The 19,955-nt window shown below is 46.8% G+C and overlaps 3 protein-coding genes across 3 annotated transcripts; 2 read left to right on the top strand and 1 right to left on the bottom strand.

Annotated features, from left to right (window-relative positions):
• The first annotated feature begins 4,407 nt into the window (after positions 1–4,407).
• LOC117592694 (alpha-amylase 2-like) lies at positions 4,408–8,760 on the top strand. The gene is made up of 3 exons (XM_034286658.1): positions 4,408–4,482; positions 8,149–8,301; positions 8,356–8,760. The coding sequence occupies exons 1-3, from the start codon at positions 4,408–4,410 to the stop codon at positions 8,758–8,760; spliced, it is 633 nt and encodes a 210-aa protein (XP_034142549.1).
• Positions 8,761–8,937: 177 nt separating this feature from the next.
• Positions 8,938–10,608, top strand: LOC117584421 (alpha-amylase A-like). The gene is given in 3 exon segments (XM_034273293.1): positions 8,938–9,076; positions 9,079–9,155; positions 9,210–10,608. Coding segments are annotated over 3 exon segments (1,452 nt in total). The 5' UTR covers positions 8,938–9,009; the 3' UTR covers positions 10,518–10,608.
• A 2,530-nt stretch (positions 10,609–13,138) lies between these two features.
• Positions 13,139–15,486, bottom strand: LOC117580573 (alpha-amylase A). The gene is made up of 3 exons (XM_034267181.1): positions 15,294–15,486; positions 14,597–14,660; positions 13,139–14,542 (listed from the first exon to the last, which is right to left on the bottom strand). Exons 1-3 carry the CDS (start codon positions 15,404–15,406, stop codon positions 13,235–13,237), a joined length of 1,485 nt encoding a protein of 494 aa, XP_034123072.1. The 5' UTR covers positions 15,407–15,486; the 3' UTR covers positions 13,139–13,234.
• Between the last annotated feature and the right edge of the window lie 4,469 nt (positions 15,487–19,955).

The following is a 19,955-nucleotide window of genomic DNA, read 5'->3' as shown; positions in this document are numbered from 1 at the left end:
ATTTTTTGAAATTTAATCCGAGTAAGATATCTCTTGGAATTCTCAGAAAATATAAACAAAAAATCGCTATGAACGATTTGGGCAATATTGCGACTATTAAGTACCTGCAAATAGGGAAATGTTAATATGTGCTCAGTATGTACATAAGTATGTACATGTGTCAAGACGATAATCTAGGAGTCCTGTAATTTTCATGATCCACTCGGATTCAAGAAGTCGTGTGAAGAAGGCTTGAACTTAATTGTATGGTTTTTCTGTAACGACATACATTTTACACGAATGCAGCATACCCACGTGCCAATACAGTACCGCGTATAATAAATACGAACAGACTACAAAAGAAATTCTGCCAGATGCACAAGCAGGAGTTTGTCTGTCGTCACGACTAGAACTTGGACAAAACTTTGCACACATAACAAACAAGTTTGGATCGAGTACATTGTATATAGAGAACAACAGTTCAAGAACAACAATCATTTCTACAAATGACACTGACTATGCAAATAAGGCCAGGAATTCATTTTTAGCGAAGAAAAACGATGGGTTGCATTTGTAGAAATTTTTGCAACGTACTCGTATTGAACAAATTTTAAATAATTGTATTCAATGTGCACATGTATTGCATGTATAAATAATCCCACCCAAAATTTAGTCGTGCTGATTCAATCTTTATTTATGTGTGTTAATGAAAACTGGCACTCAGATAATAAATAGTTAGTTAAACTAATTCTTGAATAAGTTCAAGAACTTTAGGCTTTTTCCGTATTTAAGAAGGCCGAAGATAGCCCTAGGAAACTTCTTGGTGGCTGTTACAGTCGAGGGCCAAAGACAGAACTGTCTTCGACAGTAAAAGAAATAAGTCGTTCTCAACTGGCCATATCCGCTTGGAGCTGTTGTACCTTCTAATTGTGGTGCGGCATGCACCAAATAAGAGACTATGCAGTAGAGAGAAAAAAGTTTCACTTCTTTTGCATTTTTCGGCCCTGTCCTGGCCTTGTGCTGCCATACAAGGAAATAATTATTTTATTCGACGGAATAACGGCACTGGAAATAATTATTTCTGCTTTGCAGTGAAACAAAAATTAATTGTACAACTTTGGCCATAAATAAAGCCACAAATAATGTGGCACGATAAGGGCAGAAAAAAGGTCATCAGAAAGGTAACTCTAAACTCAACTTTGCACGAAATTTCCATTTTCGTTTGGCCTCCATTATTTATGCTTTTCGGGACAAAATACAACACGGAGACAAAGTGCCAAACAAAATGTTAACTTTAAACTTGTTACCCGAAACTCGAAGGTAAGTATGAATTGCATTTTAAACACATGCTGCCTGCACTTTGGTTCTTGGCTAAAAACTTCAACTTGGAAAAATGTATCTCTAAATTTCATAAAAAATAAACTAAATACAAATTCGTTCAGTTGCGTCTTGAGGCTACACCAGCGCTTCCAAGCAGCACATTCATCTCCTGGGTGGATTTTCAGACTTCTTCAGTTACATCTCACTTCAGTACGGAATGGACTTGGAATTGAACTGCTCCTCGTGGTCGGTGAATTGGCTATATACAGGCAGCTCTTAATGATCTTCCGAATGCGTGGCTCTTCCTTCCCCGTCGTCAGAGGCAGTTCGATAATTATCGAATTAATTAGAATTATCGAATTATCTGTTCATAATCGACGATCCATACAGCCTTTGCCCAGCTGGTATGCTGCCTTAATGTCAACTAACTCCAGCTGCGACCCCTTGCAGTGGTTTATGAAGGCTTCGTAGACATCCGGCTGATCCTGGTAGTTTTTTATTAGAGACCAGCACAGGGACAATAAGGCAGAGAAGGCCATGTTTAACTCACAGCTGGCGCTCCCCTGTAGGAACGCGGATGGGGAATCATATAGACCCCGCTGTTTGTCGTTGGTCAGGATGCTCATAATTCTGAAGAGTTAATGACACCTTTCTAGAGCCCTCTTCCGTTCGGAGCAACTTGATTCGGGTGTTCGTTTATGATCAGCCGAACAATCGCCACCAATCACCGTACACAGACATAGAATAAGGATTGGACTAACTGCGCAAGAAAAATTCTGAAAATTTAACAAAAATTAAAATAGCTAGCCCCGATTTAGAGAAACATTCCCATCACTCGAGAGTTGAGTCAAAGCCAAGCTTCTCGCCAATGCGCACGAGCTCAAGACAATTTTTGCCTTCAGCTCATGAACTCATATGAATCGTATGGTATATAAATTTGCAAACTTTGGCCCCAAGTTTAGCCGGGAGAAGACCACATAAAGTTAAATTAATGCTCGGTCTGTGGCTACGTCCCCCTCCCATCCCATCCACACTCTCTTAGCCAGCCTCCTGTCTGAGTTTGTCGTTTTCAATTACACTTAAACTTTAAGCGTTTTTCGTTTTTTGATTCTCTAGAATACCCCTAACCTTACCCCTGCCCCTACCTCTCTCACTCTCGCTTATATATCTCTTCAAAATCATCAACTTTGCCCGAGTGGTTCATAATTTTATTAAGCAACGTTTTGAGTTGCGTAGTGCCAGGTCCTGGTGAGATTCATGCCACGTGCTGCAAGTAGTTATACCTGCTGCTCAAAGGATACTCGCACAAGGGTATACTGTATTCGTGTCTATGCATGTAACAACAATAAATCACAGTCGATATAAAAAAGATAAACAATACCTCGGGATTAATGTTTTTCGATACAGTGATATATTGGACATACTATATTTTCTTCTACTCAGTACCAGGTATTGTCAAGACGCCTGTAGCACTCTGTGGCGTATATATTTAGCATCAACTTTGGACAGGGCCAGGCAACGGTCCTCCATCTGTTACATGTAGCACTATCTGCCTGTCCGTTAGTCTGTGGACCCTGTTTTCACATCATTTGAAACGTGGCCGGCATTCAAATGGGGCGCATTACCTTCTCCTTTCGTCTCTTGGGCAGCTTAATGCGAAAAGTTGAATATTTCTTTGGCCGGCTTTAGTTCATCTTCTGGTTAATTTAGTTCGCAGACCAGAACTCAACAAACAAACGATTTATCAAGATACGTGTTAGTTTAGCCCTCTTTTCTGGCTTTATTTTTTGGGGACGACTGTTCGTTCCCATTGCATTCGTAAACGGTTTTTAATTCGAATGGAATTCGGTAAAGCTACGTAATCCACTTAGTTGCTGACTTATCCTGAAGTTGTTTGACTCAAATCAATTTCAGCTTCATCAGACGCTTTGGTGCCAGAACGAACAGAGCCGTTTGTGAATCGGTTAATGCTGCGGTTGCGACTAGTCAAGTTTTTCCATGCCAATCCTCAGATTTCGGGTTAACAGATAATGGGCTCTAATGGGCTAAAGGTCTTTGTCTACTCAATAATACATAACATTTATTATTCGCCTTTCAACGACCTATTGTCTGAATGTTGTGGTGATTGATTGATTCGCTGACTATTTTTTTACGGTTCTCTTGAATATCAACGTCAAATATGACAGGCAGGCATTGTGCAAGCATTTTTACAATTTGCATGCAAATATGCTCTTATTCATGATATGAGCACTTTTTTTGTCGTACGTCCCTTTTTGGCCTTGCAAATATTTACATTTGTCGAGCAGCCAAGGCAGTGCTCTGCACGATTCTGCCAGCGTTCTATGCGAGTAGGAGTATATTGACAATTCCTCAGTTCTTTAGCAAAAGGAACATAACAAGCGTAATAATAAAGAAAAATATCGGATGCACAGCACAATGCAATAAATGATAACTGTATGCAAAGAATGCGCAATATGAGAGACCGCTCCCCCAAAAAGGACACAGAAAAACGAAAATGTATTTCAAGGAAGGCACAGAATCGAGCACCTGTTAGCCAGAGGATGGCAATCGTAGGCAAAATGATTTATGCAGACTGAATTGTCTGAAATATCATCTTTTAGGTCGAGTCATTGCTTTCTTTCCCTTTTAAAGTCAATTTCAACACACAAAAATCAAAGAAGGTTGTGATTAGTTCTGGGACTGCACTCGACAAACGATTCGAAGACGGACACACTAACTACGTAAGTCAGCTCTAAACATGCACACCAGCAAAAAGTAAAAGACTCGCACCCAGACCACAGGCCACAAACTGGCCTCAAGTTAAACAACCACAGAAATCCACACACACGAAAATTGGGCCAGGACGGACTCAATCGCAATGTGAATGAACGGCAGGAGATTTCGTTAAAAGCGGATGGCTCGAAAAAATAATGCGAACAGAGAGAAAAGAAAAAGAAAATAAAATCTAAAGTGAACTAGAAAAACGTGACCAGAAAGAGGAAAGGGCAAAATCATTTGAAAATGGAAGAGGTGCAAAAAAAAAGTGAAGCTAAAGGAAAGACAGAAGTGGTAATTCAGAATGAGGCTCGACGTGTTTAGGCGCTGGTAATGGACATTGGCGGTGAAAATGTCACAGGAGATGAGTGTGTGGCAGCAGCAGCATGGGAGAATGGCAGCATAGGCGTTAGGATGCCATCGAAAGCTGTTTATCCACTGCCTGTCAAGGCGTAACACGCTGTCCTCTCCTGGTTGCTGGCCAGGTGACTGTCGCTATCCTACAGCCGCAGAAAAAGCCAGTTAGTTGGCAATGACATCTGCAGCAGTGTGCAGTGTGTGCTCAGAACATGTGCAAGTCGCTCATTCGGAGCGCCACTTGGCCAACTGTTGAGGGAGACGGACAAGCCGAGGCCCGGTGCCCAAGGGCTTTGTTCTGGACAAATAGGCCGCCTGTCATTTGTGAATGTCGGACCGGCAGAAGCCCGCATCTGACCTAATTGCCTGGGGCTAGAAACGAGCACACATTGCTTTATGTTCAATTGGGGGGTTCTCTGCTTTTGTGAAGACTTGCCTAGCGCCTCGGAGAATGCGATGACATTTGTTCCTGGGTCACAGTCAACAGGGAATGATGCATTGAAGAGCCTAGTTAAGGGTCTAGCCATCTCATAAACATATACCAAGCGTGATCATAGTTCGGCTGTTAAGCTTAGCCGTCAAATAAAGAGACTGAAAAACAGGTAATAAGTAAAAACCAATCGGCATTTAACTGGTGCGAAATTGAAACAAGCTGCGGCTATGTGTTTCTTTTATGGGAGTGTGTACATGCGTCTGTGTCTGTGTGTGTGTGGGTGTGCACGAAAAAGGGAATTTCCATTGCAGTTGTTGTGCCGCTTACATATTTTCTGGCTTGTTTTCGTAGCGCTTCTTAAGCGCTGTTATTTATTTTTCACAATGCGCATACGCCGCGTATGCCAGCGTAGTAATGCAGCAACAAGCAGCGTGCCTCGTACTGCTCGATGTACCATATTATTTTGTCTGCTCGCATTTTTTTTTTCTTCCTTTTTTTGTAATTTTTCCATTTCTCCCTTTATTTGTTTCATTTTGCGTGAAATACACCACTCCCAACGAATCCCCTCCCTTGTGCTGTTCTGCCCGACCATATCGCTGCCATGCCTCTTGATGTACGGCTTGGGCAATATCAGCATTTTATTCTGTGCTTTCGTCAGTTTCCGCTGTTACTGCTCCTACCCTGCCGCTGCTACCACACTCCATGGCTACGGCGACGGCGACGGCGACGACGATGGCGGCGGCAGCGGCAGCGGCGGCGGTGGCATCCGCCATCATCATCATTGCTGGCATTTTGTGCGCACTGACCCGCTTTTTGCGCTTTTCCCATTACATTCGGTTTGCCATTTCTTCCCCTCTGACTCTCTCCCCGCCCTCTCCTCTCGCTTACTTATTTATAGTATAACTGTTTCATTGTTGGCTCGCGGGCATGAACTATCTGCCATTCGTTCTATGTCCAAGCTCCGCATGTGTCCGTGTGTGTGCCTGTATGTAGCTGTGTTTTCTACTGGATGCACCAAATCAGTTTTGCCATGTAGTTTTCATGTTAAACGCGCTCAAAATTAATGGTCACACATACGAACATGCCGCACACACACACATACGCACGCACACACACAGCCGTTGGGTTTCTGAAATAGAAACGAATGTTATCGTTACAAATGTCCTTTCCGCTGCCTGTCAGCATGACTGTAGTTCGCGGGCTGAACCCACACCCCAAACCCTCCTCAGCTAAGAGACACATTCACATTGTACCCTAGTAAAGGGTGTTACGATTTTGACCACATACTTGAAACACAGATAAGTTGCATATTAGCCATTTAAAATGTTTGCGGTGTATTGCAAGGAACTTATGAATAAGCAGAGCAAAATCAATATTTGTTAAGGGCAAAATTGATTACTTTAAAGTAAACGAGAAGGGACGTGTTAGACGCTTCCTACGCGTCACAACTTGTATACCCGGCATTCAGTACTACTTCTGCACCTTAGCGGTGTTTTGTCAAATTTAACATTTTTTCTTCATCTGTCATATACATCTACAATACTTCTCACACCAACACGCTCCTTTAGCTCGCCCCCCTTCCCTAGACCCACACACTGCAGACTCGCGGCAGAGGCAGAGGCCGAGTGAAGCAGAAACAGAGTGTGAATAATGTTCCAATCGGATCCCAATTTGGTGATCTGGTAGATATGGGCATTCCCTACGGAATGGCGTTCTTAGTTTTATTTAATTTTTGAAGTACACTGTTTTCAGTGTGAGCATACAGCAGTCTGGAGCCAAAATTTAGTGGCTCTAGCTCTCATAGTCTCTGAGAACCAGCCGACAAACAAGACGGACAGACGGACATGGCTCAATCGACTCTGCTATTGATGCTGATCAAGACTATATATACTTTATGGGGTTGGAAAAGTTTCCTTCTGTGCGTTACATACAACCGTTATTCACACAAATACAATATACCCTATGTATGCCTTTAGAGAGCGGATCAGACAACTGTCCATTATGCTGATCTTTAGTCACCATTCACACCATTATCTCTCTTCGAGAGTGGAACAATACAACATGGCAAAGTCAAGCTATATTTACATATATTTTTTAAGATATTCTAAATAAAATCCATTTTTTTTAACCTATTTTGTAAAAAAACTTGGAAGGGTATTATGTGACTCGGGTGTCATGAAACACCATCCTGTGTAGTTGTCGGCTCTGTCGCTTACCATTTGGAGTTTTGTGAACACCAACGAGCACCGGACCCACACACAAACTCGAACTCAAACCCAGCGTGCATTTAATATTTGCTTGCAGCTAAATCAAATTGTTTTTCTGCTTCATTTTTTACTTGTATTTGCTTCGGGTGCACAGCGTTTAACATTTTTTTTCTCTCTTCTGTTTTAGTTTCACTTTATATTTCACTTCCAGTCTCTTTTTTGGTAACATGCGCATAAAATATGTAAGATAAATGTTAGTAAATGTCATTTTTAGGAGCCCTAATGTGCCACAACAATTTACCTCGAGGTCCTCATACCCTTTTTCCATTAATAGCCGCAGGATTTGTGCTTTTTGCACTGCCAGATATAATAAGCACTAAATACCTCTCGCCCAACACCACAGTCCTTTTTTGTTTATTTCTTTTTTTCACATCTCAGATAGGGAGTGACTTTTATATTTATTGTTCAGCGCTTATATCACTGGCACGAGTTCTTAAAAATATTTATGATGTGAGGATTCTTAAAGTCATTTAAATAATTATCAGCGGACGCAAGTCGTCTTGAGTCTTCTTGACAGATTTAATATACAGTAAAAGCCCAACATTTGACAATTTATCGAGGAGCTGGGTATGCTATGTTGTGCACATTACCGCAACGGATTTAGATTTTCCACAATTTTAAATTATCTTCTGGTCGATCGGAACATCGATCACGCTCTGAGTAGCAAGCACCTCAAGTGGCCCATAAATCAAGCACTCTAGCCGATATCAAAGGAATGCACTGTCCCGATGAATTCATCGGATTAGGCTCTCTAATTCGAGTAATTAACCACTCATCTAATCATCATTGTGAGTTCGTAGCAATAGTCTCCCATCGTACTGCCCACAATCAGCCAGAACGTCTAGCTCGTCTCCCATTAATCAGCCGGCGTGCTGTCCCACACGCAGAGAATAAATGAATCGAAGAAAGCCGATAAGATCAAGTCGCAAATCACTCCCCACGAAGCCAATGCCGACCCCCTATATAAAAGCGGTGCAAATCTCAATGCACTCAGAGTGCTTTTTGGATTCCACCTAGCATCAACATGTTCCTGAAAAACTCCCTCGTTTGTATCGCCTTCCTGGCGATCGCCAACGCTCAGTTCAACACCAACTCTTCGAGTGGAAGTGGGACGACATCGCCGCCGAGTGCGAGAACTTCCTGGGCCCAAAGGGCTACGCCGGTATTCAGGTGAGATCCGTTCTCCGATTTTCAGAAATCCTCATTCACTCATATTTTGCTCAGGTGTCGCCCGTGAACGAGAACGCCGTGAAGGATGGACGCCCGTGGTGGGAGCGCTACCAGCCCATCTCATACAAGCTGACCACCCGTTCTGGCAACGAGCAGCAGTTCGCCAGCATGGTCAGGCGTTGCAACAACGTCGGAGTGCGCACCTACGTGGACGTCGTCTTCAACCATATGTCAGCTGATGGTGGCACCTACGGAACCGGCGGCAGCACCGCCAGCCCCAGCACCAAAAGCTACCCTGCAGTGCCCTTCTCTTCTCTGGACTTCAACCCCACCTGCGGCATCTCGAACTACAACGACGCCAACCAGGTTCGCAACTGCGAGCTGGTGGGTCTGCGTGACCTGAACCAGGGCAACTCCTATGTCCGGGACAAGGTTGTGGAATTCTTNCATCCTGCATAGCGAACTCATATCTAATCTAGGGGTCGATAACTGCCGATAGACCCCCCAAGCCGCTACCGGTGAGGAGAAGGGCACCCCACGGCAAGCGGTCCGATAAGATCTCAATTTGAATCGCAAATCACTCACCCAGCAAAACAACAAGCCGATGACGCCGATCAACTTTTTCCAGGCACTCCAGACACCTTATAAAAGGCGCAGCAACGACCGGGTTGGTCTCAGAGTGCTTCTTGGATTCCACCTAGCATCAACATGTTCCTGAAAAACTCCCTCGTTTGTATCGCCTTCCTGGCGATCGCCAACGCTCAGTTCAACACCAACTCTTCGAGTGGAAGTGGGACGACATCGCCGCCGAGTGCGAGAACTTCCTGGGCCCAAAGGGCTACGCCGGTATTCAGGTGAGATCCGTTCTCCGATTTTCAGAAATCCTCATTCACTCATATTTTGCTCAGGTGTCGCCCGTGAACGAGAACGCCGTGAAGGATGGACGCCCGTGGTGGGAGCGCTACCAGCCCATCTCATACAAGCTGACCACCCGTTCTGGCAACGAGCAGCAGTTCGCCAGCATGGTCAGGCGTTGCAACAACGTCGGAGTGCGCACCTACGTGGACGTCGTCTTCAACCATATGTCAGCTGATGGTGGCACCTACGGAACCGGCGGCAGCACCGCCAGCCCCAGCACCAAAAGCTACCCTGCAGTGCCCTTCTCTTCTCTGGACTTCAACCCCACCTGCGGCATCTCGAACTACAACGACGCCAACCAGGTTCGCAACTGCGAGCTGGTGGGTCTGCGTGACCTGAACCAGGGCAACTCCTATGTCCGGGACAAGGTTGTGGAATTCTTGGACCATTTGATCGATCTTGGTGTGGCTGGATTCCGCGTGGACGCTGCCAAGCACATGTGGCCCGCAGATCTGGGTGTCATCTATGGGCGCCTTAAGAATCTGAACACCGGTCACGGCTTCGCGTCCGGATCCAAGGCCTACATCGTGCAGGAGGTCATCGACATGGGTGGCGAGGCCATCAGTAAGAGCGAGTACACTGGCCTGGGCGCCGTCACCGAGTTCCGTCACTCCGACTCAATCGGCAAGTGCTTCCGCGGCAAGGATAAGCTGACTTACATGTCCAACTGGGGCACCGGCTGGGGCTTTGCTGCCTCCGATCGCTCGCTCGTCTTCGTAGACAACCACGACAACCAGCGCGGACACGGTGCAGGTGGGGCTGATGTGCTCACTTACAAGGTGCCCAAGCAGTACAAGATGGCCTCCGCCTTCATGTTGGCCCATCCCTTCGGCACTCCCCGGGTCATGTCCTCCTTCTCCTTCGACGACACTGACCAGGGTCCACCCACCACTGACGGACAAAACATTGCTTCTCCCACCTTCAACAGCGACAAGTCCTGCGGCGGCGGATGGGTGTGCGAGCACCGCTGGCGCCAGATCTACAACATGGTCGCCTTCAGAAACGCCGCCGCCGATGCGGCACTCCAGAACTGGTGGTCCAACGGAAGCAACCAGGTCGCCTTCAGCCGTGGCAACAGGGCTTTCGTGGCCTTCAACAACGACAACTACGATCTTAACAGCTCCCTGCAGACGGGTCTGCCCGGCGGCACCTACTGCGACGTCATCTCCGGCGAGAAGAGCGGCTCCTCCTGCACAGGCAAGAGCGTCACCGTTGGTTCCGATGGACGCGCCAACATCAACATTAGCAGCTCCGCTGCCGATGGTGTCGTGGCCATCCACGTCAACGCCAAGTTGTAAAGGACACAGACTCAGTGCTTGTTAAACTCAAAACCCAAGCACCCAAAATCGAGATTATTATTATTAAATACACAATGATATTATGCAATACTCGTTCACTGTGAGTTGGAATGCGTTGGGAAGTGATAAAAGGTTAGGCTAGGCATGCCAAAAGGTAATTTCTCAAGACGGTCGGTCAGAGCTGTCCCTACTTTAGTGCGCCAACTAGTTGAGGTGATTCTGCTGTGAAGCGTCCATTCAATCCAGAAGGGACGAGCAGTGCAAAGTGTGGAAATTAATTAAATTCTAGACAACAAAGGAACGAGATGGGTCACTGCGGATAAGAGGCGGTGCAGATGACAAGTACAGGTGAAAGGCTTTATAAAGTGAGCAGTACGAGTAATGTGTGTCAAACGTGGTCCTTCACGCACAGTGGCACTTCACGACAATTCCACATATTCCGATCCCCCCGCACGAAATAATAGATATCGCAGAGCATTATTCTGGTAGTTTGTTTGTCAGTTTGTCAGATATCTGGCACTCTGGTCGGTCCTCTTGCAGTGTGTTCTTATTTGTGCTCATCGCATGAGCAAATTTTTGTCTTTCTGTGTGGGTTCAGAATGCAGGAGTTGGAATCGGATGCGAGTGCGGATGAGGGGGACTGGCAGGGGAAAATAGTAGCATGCACTTAAATCTGTTCAACAAATATACCCCGAAGAGCATCTGCATCTGCAGACGGACATTGCCTCTCATACTCCTGTTTGCTGAAACAGTTTCCCATGCCAAGTCGATGCTCAATTCGGTTTCATAAAAATATGCACTCATAACTTTCGACCATGGCCCGACTTGATATGAATAAATGTGAGCAACATATCAGAGGATTTTCATGTCATTTACTGGGGGTCAAGAGAGAGTCCGAGTCCGCACACGAGCTGGGCCACACACAATGCAGCAGTACAGAAATACAGATGAGCAGGAGTCAGAGTTAGACCCGCTCTAAGGATGTGGGACCTGCATTCAGGGAGGAACGTAGGGTTCATGCTCCAACTTCCGAGTACTTACCGTCTGCTGCTCGGTCGTTTGCAGATTGCGTATTGTAAATATATTCAAAACATCGCATAATTCTTAATAAAGTCGTAAAATTGCAAAGTAAATCACTTTTCTAAGTGAACGCAGCGCAGATAAACTCGACTTTTTATTACGCAAACACAATTTTCATATGCTCCACGGATTTAGAGTGTGGAATTGAGTGTGTGGGGCACTTGCTTTACCTTCGACAAGGGTATAATGTTTTGTTTGGTTGGTTTGGTGGCCGCCAATCCAAACCAAATCCGTCAGTTGTAGGTATACTATAATTTTCCATGGATCAAGAGCTGAATATTATTTGAATCTGAGTCGAGGGTACTTGAATCTACGAGCACCTAAGCAAGCCTTCCGTTCTTCCTTTTGCTCTGCCTGACAACTATTCGTGCCGCATGTGTACATACAAGAACGAGTTTGTGTGTGTGTGTGGTGTGAGTGTGGGTAAGTCTGCCAAGAAGGAAAATCCATCTACATAAAGGGCAGAAAATCAGAGTTCGCATCAAAAATGATATGTAGATACTCGTACACATAGATACGCACAGACACAGACACAGACACGAACGCAAAACGAGCTGAAAGTCAAAGCTGAACATGTCTAGATTGCGGTTGCACGGGCTCCTCTGTGACTCTGTGACTGAAATGGGGTTGCTGCCTGCTGGCTGCTGCTTGTGGGTGTGGGTGTGGGTGTGGGTGTGACTGAGGCTGAGACCAAGGTGGACCGGGATGGACCGGAAGTGGAGAAACGAGCTAAGCTGCCTCTCGCTTCTCTGGTGCACAAAAATTAATTTAAATCTGCTGACAAAGGAAACCATTCTTGTATTTATGCAAAACATCAAAATGAAACCACACAAGCAGTCACACGGCGTTTGTTCTCGGTATTTTTGCGGCTCCTGCGCGTCTTCCTCCGCGAGGGATGATTTAGGACATTGTTCGGGCATGGGGCTGACACACGTGCCAGAATGCGGGGCTGCGAAGACTTTGGAAGGGCACTATGCAGGCCGAGCAACTGTTGGAAGTGCCTCATTGGACTCTGACGGAAGCACGACAAAAATAATTCCATCTCTCTGATCGGCCTGTAATCAACCATTTGAAAGATTCTTTAAGCGCTTTACGGAACTCCGTTGGGATGCCCCAAGCCTCAACCCACTGTAAGTTTTTATTTTGAAAGTTGCCACAAACTGTCTGTCTGGACTGTCATGTATTAGCGAGCACTGCAAGCATATGTTTTCAATTTTCGCTCAGTGGCAGTGGGAATGGGAGTGGGGTGGCGCTCTTCTTCTACCCCTTGCCGGTAAACATGTTCTGACAGCCTGTCAAACAAGTTTCAAAGCTGACTCTTAAATATTAATGCCACATGGGATATGGAGGCTTTCTTCCACCCACAGACCGCATCGGTAGCAGGCACTGCCAAGCAGCTCTGCGGCGGAGAGCAAAGCCAAAGACAGGTGTCTGACGGTGGTGTAATCACGGGAGTTCCATTTACAGCTCCGACAGGATATCCTGGAAAGTGATCTAGCCGAGTTGCATGAAGGATTGAGGCGATTGCCATGAGGTGTGTGTTTTGTTTTGCAATAATATCATTGTGTATTTAATAATAATAATCTCGATTTTGAGTGCTTGGGTTTTGAGTTTAACAAGCACTGAGTCTGTGTCCTTTACAACTTGGCGTTGACGTGGATGGCCACGACACCATCGGCAGCGGAGCTGCTAATGTTGATGTTGGCGCGTCCATCGGAACCAACGGTGACGCTCTTGCCTGTGCAGGAGGAGCCGCTCTTCTCGCCGGAGATGACGTCGCAGTAGGTGCCGCCGGGCAGACCCGTCTGCAGGGAGCTGTTAAGATCGTAGTTGTCGTTGTTGAAGGCCACGAAAGCCCTGTTGCCACGGCTGAAGGCGACCTGGTTGCTTCCGTTGGACCACCAGTTCTGGAGTGCCGCATCGGCGGCGGCGTTTCTGAAGGCGACCATGTTGTAGATCTGGCGCCAGCGGTGCTCGCACACCCATCCGCCGCCGCAGGACTTGTCGCTGTTGAAGGTGGGAGAAGCAATGTTTTGTCCGTCAGTGGTGGGTGGACCCTGGTCAGTGTCGTCGAAGGAGAAGGAGGACATGACCCGGGGAGTGCCGAAGGGATGGGCCAACATGAAGGCGGAGGCCATCTTGTACTGCTTGGGCACCTTGTAAGTGAGCACATCAGCCCCACCTGCACCGTGTCCGCGCTGGTTGTCGTGGTTGTCTACGAAGACGAGCGAGCGATCGGAGGCAGCAAAGCCCCAGCCGGTGCCCCAGTTGGACATGTAAGTCAGCTTATCCTTGCCGCGGAAGCACTTGCCGATTGAGTCGGAGTGACGGAACTCGGTGACGGCGCCCAGGCCAGTGTACTCGCTCTTACTGATGGCCTCGCCACCCATGTCGATGACCTCCTGCACGATGTAGGCCTTGGATCCGGACGCGAAGCCGTGACCGGTGTTCAGATTCTTAAGGCGCCCATAGATGACACCCAGATCTGCGGGCCACATGTGCTTGGCAGCGTCCACGCGGAATCCAGCCACACCAAGATCGATCAAATGGTCCAAGAATTCCACAACCTTGTCCCGGACATAGGAGTTGCCCTGGTTCAGGTCACGCAGACCCACCAGCTCGCAGTTGCGAACCTGGTTGGCGTCGTTGTAGTTCGAGATGCCGCAGGTGGGGTTGAAGTCCAGAGAAGAGAAGGGCACTGCAGGGTAGCTTTTGGTGCTGGGGCTGGCGGTGCTGCCGCCGGTTCCGTAGGTGCCACCATCAGCTGACATATGGTTGAAGACGACGTCCACGTAGGTGCGCACTCCGACGTTGTTGCAACGCCTGACCATGCTGGCGAACTGCTGCTCGTTGCCAGAACGGGTGGTCAGCTTGTATGAGATGGGCTGGTAGCGCTCCCACCACGGGCGTCCATCCTTCACGGCGTTCTCGTTCACGGGCGACACCTGAGCAAAATATGAGTGAATGAGGATTTCTGAAAATCGGAGAACGGATCTCACCTGAATACCGGCGTAGCCCTTTGGGCCCAGGAAGTTCTCGCACTCGGCGGCGATGTCGTCCCACTTCCACTCGAAGAGTTGGTGTTGAACTGAGCGTTGGCGATCGCCAGGAAGGCGATACAAACGAGGGAGTTTTTCAGGAACATGTTGATGCTAGGTGGAATCCAAAAAGCACTCTGAGTGCATTGAGATTTGCACCGCTTTTATATAGGGGGTCGGCATTGGCTTCGTGGGGAGTGATTTGCGACTTGATCTTATCGGCTTTCTTCGATTCATTTATTCTCTGCGTGTGNTGCCGCAGGTGGGGTTGAAGTCCAGAGAAGAGAAGGGCACTGCAGGGTAGCTTTTGGTGCTGGGGCTGGCGGTGCTGCCGCCGGTTCCGTAGGTGCCACCATCAGCTGACATATGGTTGAAGACGACGTCCACGTAGGTGCGCACTCCGACGTTGTTGCAACGCCTGACCATGCTGGCGAACTGCTGCTCGTTGCCAGAACGGGTGGTCAGCTTGTATGAGATGGGCTGGTAGCGCTCCCACCACGGGCGTCCATCCTTCACGGCGTTCTCGTTCACGGGCGACACCTGAGCAAAATATGAGTGAATGAGGATTTCTGAAAATCGGAGAACGGATCTCACCTGAATACCGGCGTAGCCCTTTGGGCCCAGGAAGTTCTCGCACTCGGCGGCGATGTCGTCCCACTTCCACTCGAAGAGGTGGACCATACCGCTGCGGCCAGCGGCATAGTTGGTGTTGAACTGGGCGTTGGCGATCGCCAGGATGGCGAGACAAACGAGGGACTTTGTCAGGAACATGTTGATGCTAGGTGGAATCCAAGAAGCACTCTGAGACCAACCCGGTCGTTGCTGCGCCTTTTATAAGGTGTCTGGAGTGCCTGGAAAAAGTTGATCGGCGTCATCGGCTTGTTGTTTTGCTGGGTGAGTGATTTGCGATTCAAATTGAGATCTTATCGGACCGCTTGCCGTGGGGTGCCCTTCTCCTCACCGGTAGCGGCTTGGGGGGTCTATCGGCAGTTATCGACCCCTAGATTAGATATGAGTTCGCTATGCAGGATGCGCTGTCTTTTGGCGGATGGCTGAGATTTAGTCGAAATGGCCATTGCGGAAGTCTATCAGCGGATCGGCCCGATTAGAGCGGATTCCTGTGGAAGTCCATAGACATTGCGGAATTCCGCCGGGGGGTAGGGGGACCAGAGGGTCCACTCGGGCAGCCCGAGCAGAGCATATAAATCGCTGGTGTTAATTCTGCCAGTTTCTGTCTTGATTTACAGCCGCGGGCTGAGATTCCAGACATACGCTCGGTGGGCTTGGGTCGTATATATGGCTTAGTTTTACGATGCTGATCGGAAAAACAGCGAGGGGGCTTATCAGGCCGCACTTTGGTCGCGCAACTCCGCACGGGCGGGTAGAAATATGGGCACCTCCCTCGGTTCGGCCATTTTCGGAGTCGAACGGCCAAAACGCAGTTCGTCCCGAACAATCAAGCGATTGACTCTCCAACTGAAGCCTATTTTTAAAGTCCAGCATTTGCATTGGAATGCAGCCACGCCGATTCCGAGTGTTCGTCGCGTGGCGACAGATTATGAACCCCCCAGTGGCTGTCGAAGGGTGTCCGTGTCTGCAATTGGACGAGCGACTCGCTTGCTAATCTGCCAACTAAGCAACGACCACTCCAAGTGTTTCTCAAGATCCGTTATGGCACTTACATCCACTCGAACCTAATGAGAAAACACGCACCAGTGAGCCGCAGGTGCCAGCAATATATTAATTGGAATTTTTATCTACAAATGCAGCTCATGTCCGTCGAGTGCCCAGGTTGTGCCCACTTGAGGTGGCAAGTAACATACATTTGATAAATATTCAATTAAGCCACATTGAGCACCAACAATTCATTTGCTGCTGTTTTCATTTACCAGTTATGCAGTGCACTCATGAAGATAACTAATTTTTACACCTCTCCCCAAAGTCAAACACGATAGATGACCGAAACAATGGGAGCTTTTGGAGGAGAAGGCAGCTGTACGATACAATTTTGCATCAAATTGTAGAAAACATTTCAGCCGCAGTGCAAAATGTGACACGTGTCTTGTGCAAATTGATTCGAGCTCGAAATTGGATTCAGATTGGGAGAAGGAAAGGGTTGTCGGTTAGTCAAGTTGGTGAACAAATATTTACCTTAAAGTGCATAAACGAGAACCAAGGTCTGAATGCGAGCATTTCCGCACATTACACCTGAAGTTTGGAACTTTTCTGAAACGGACAGACACAGGCATACAGCCACTCACACAGTTACAGGCAGAGGAAAGCAAGAAAGTTGGTATCTCTCTTACATGCCCCGTGTCCTCCTTCTACTTGTCATGCCTGTTCCTGCCTTGAAAGCCAATTTGAATTGTAAGCAAATGCCGGATATGGCAAAGTTCAAAGCGGAAACGTTTGCAGCATTTTCAATGCCAGAATGGCTTTCTCTGCAGCAACAAAATCAGGAGCAGAAGGGCAAGAGCCGTCCAGGGAATGGTCATGGTGCACAAAAGGTGGGCGGGTGTCAGCGTCTGGCATAAGCCAAACTTCCAAGTTGCAATCTATAAATGCAGACGAACTTGCCACCAAGCACAGTTAGCTAAGTCGGCTCAGAACTTTGCACCTGTATATATGTATGTAGATGGCTCCAGAATTTCTGTGCTGGCATACGAGAAAAATTAATTTACATTTAAATTAGATCTATGCCATTTTCGGTATAGAAGATTTGACGTTTGACAAAACAATTGCCTGCCGGCTTCTTGCCAAACATCTATTCGAATGAAATCGAAGCCCTCCGTCTCCATACACCACATACATATTTGCGTAAAGTGTCCTGCATGGGGTATGCAAAATATGCAGACTGTGCGTGCCACGATATGCAAAGCATTTTTGTGGCATGTCGCACCCCGAAGCGAAGAGCAAGAGCTACCATAGCAGGGTCCATGGCAACTGATATAACCAGCAAGGATTACTAACCTCAAGGCTGGAGAGTTTATTACCTGAGCATTGAATGCAAATAAAGTGGATGTCCTGTCTTATTTCACTTTAAGGGAATATTGAAACTTAAACCACAATAAGGTTAAAATAATGATTGAATTCGCTTGGAATTAATTCTGCTGACGCAAGGAGTCAACAAAAAGTTTAGTATGTTAGTTTTTAATTAATAACTCTGCAAAAATTATATTTTCTGATCTTTAACACATGAACCATAAAATTAATAAAATATTGATCAAATTGCATGGGCAAACGAATTACAACGACAAGTCAGAAATTGCCATAAGATACTGTAAGAACAGGCTAACCTTAAAACTTTATTTTAAAAGGCCCACCATTAGAATAAGTAAGTCCCATCAGTAGGCATTAAAATCGCAATGCAGAACTTCGATTTTCGTTTATCAGACAGAGACGTTTGTCCAAAGAAAGTAATAACGTCGTTTCCATTGTCTTTCAGAGTCGTTTCAACCCGATCCCCCCACACCACATCCATATGAGCACTTGCTCAATAATGGCACACCACACATGTAAATATGTATGCAGTATTTATGTATGTGTACACCCCATATGGGGAAAGCTGGATAGGAATGAGTCAAAGAACTGCATCCGCGCACACCGTAAGCGCGATTGCTGGCAAAACACTTAACGGCATCGACATACACAGACTCACCTATACACCGAAGGACCGCTAACGACATCAACGCGTAGCTGCCAGAGTGTGTTTGTGTGCACCGTGTGTGTATGTGGGTGTTGTAAAACGTATGATGTAACTTTGTCACATTATCATTTTGATTGCAATGTGCTAAGCACTCGCCCTCATCCACACATGCCCGCGTGTATGTACATACATACATACTTACACATAAATATATGTATGTACCTATAGCTTCCCTGTCTCTATGCTCCATGAAGCTACATTGTTGAATCAGTGATTCGAATGGATTTCATTGCTTACTTTTAGGCGGGAGAATTTGCTGCATTTTGGCAAACTGCTTAAAGGGAATTACACTGCTCGTATTATTCGAGTTCATAAATTTCGCCAAGACTTACTGGCCCAATAAAATATAATACACTGCCACGACCAGACAACGACAGCGACGACAAAATGACCAACTGAAATGCCGGCACCGAACGCTAATAAAAACCAACTTTGACTCTGACTGCAGCGCTTCCTTTTTAGTGTCGCTCGAAAATAAAACGGAGAATAACGAGGCAGCCGAAAGCGGACGAAGGAGAGCCAGGCTGCAGCCACGCCTCCACACAGTTGCACACACAGTGCAATGTAGTTGAAAATTATGAAAATTATCTACCACGCCATTTTTATGCCAGAAACTTTGCATCTAAATGTCCATAAAAGCGGAAGCGTCGCGACGCCAAATGGCAAAAAAATAAAATGTGAAAAAAATCAACGAAGAAATAGTGGAGAGGCAAAGAAAGAAAGATCAGCCCATGGAACCGAACCTGTGGATACCCTTACATTTTATCGTTTCAATGGTAAATTACTCAGGCTATCAGTTTTGAAGTTTCATCCTATTTACTGCCTCTAGTAGAAATTAAATGTGGAAACCTGAGACTCAAAGCTGACTTTGTGGGATCGGAAATGCATTCCTCCTCTTCAAGGGTATACTAACGGGAATAACTGAAAATAAATGAAAAGAAATGAAAAGAAATGGGGTAGCGCTATGGGGGAGATAAAAGGCCAAGCAACGTGGCTACATGGGTACGTGTGGGCGTGTCATCTGCCGGGCCTCAGACTCCACCTCCGCTCCATCGTCGGCATTGCCACGGGGCTCGCTGCCTGGCAGCCGGCATGTCATCATTATAATAGAAATTAAGTGCAGTCACAGCTCAGTTCCAGTGGCACCAAGAGCAGTCAGTGCTCCGCTCCTCTCCGATCCGGTAATGGGTAATAGAATTAAAATGGCTTGGACGCATGCCACCCAGTCAGAGCACCACGACAAAGGGACAAACAATAGCACCGATTCATTAAGAGGCAGCACAGGACAGCAGACGACGACAACTAGGCAAACTTTGCCTTTGGAAAAGCTTAAAGCCACAATTTAAAAACAGACAATTCGCCATAACCGTGACAATTGCAGTCTGGTCTTGTTCACTGGAGCACTCAAGTGTAAGCAACATGTCATTTGAAATGCTTTCACCGTTCAGGCAATCCAGGAAGTCCATGCAGTCGGGAGTCGGGAGTCGCAGTCAGGATTGGCCACCACAATGCAATATTGCACTTTCAGCACTCAGGCATACGCGCGTAGGGAAAACAAACCATTTGACAGATGATTTCCCACATTTCAGCGGCCATTTTTTCCACTCTCAAAGC

Source organism: Drosophila guanche, unplaced genomic scaffold (genome assembly GCF_900245975.1).
Source record: "Drosophila guanche unplaced genomic scaffold, DGUA_6, whole genome shotgun sequence".
NCBI classification, from domain to species: Eukaryota; Metazoa; Arthropoda; class Insecta; order Diptera; family Drosophilidae; genus Drosophila; species Drosophila guanche.
This window is presented reverse-complemented; position numbering and strand designations above follow the sequence as displayed.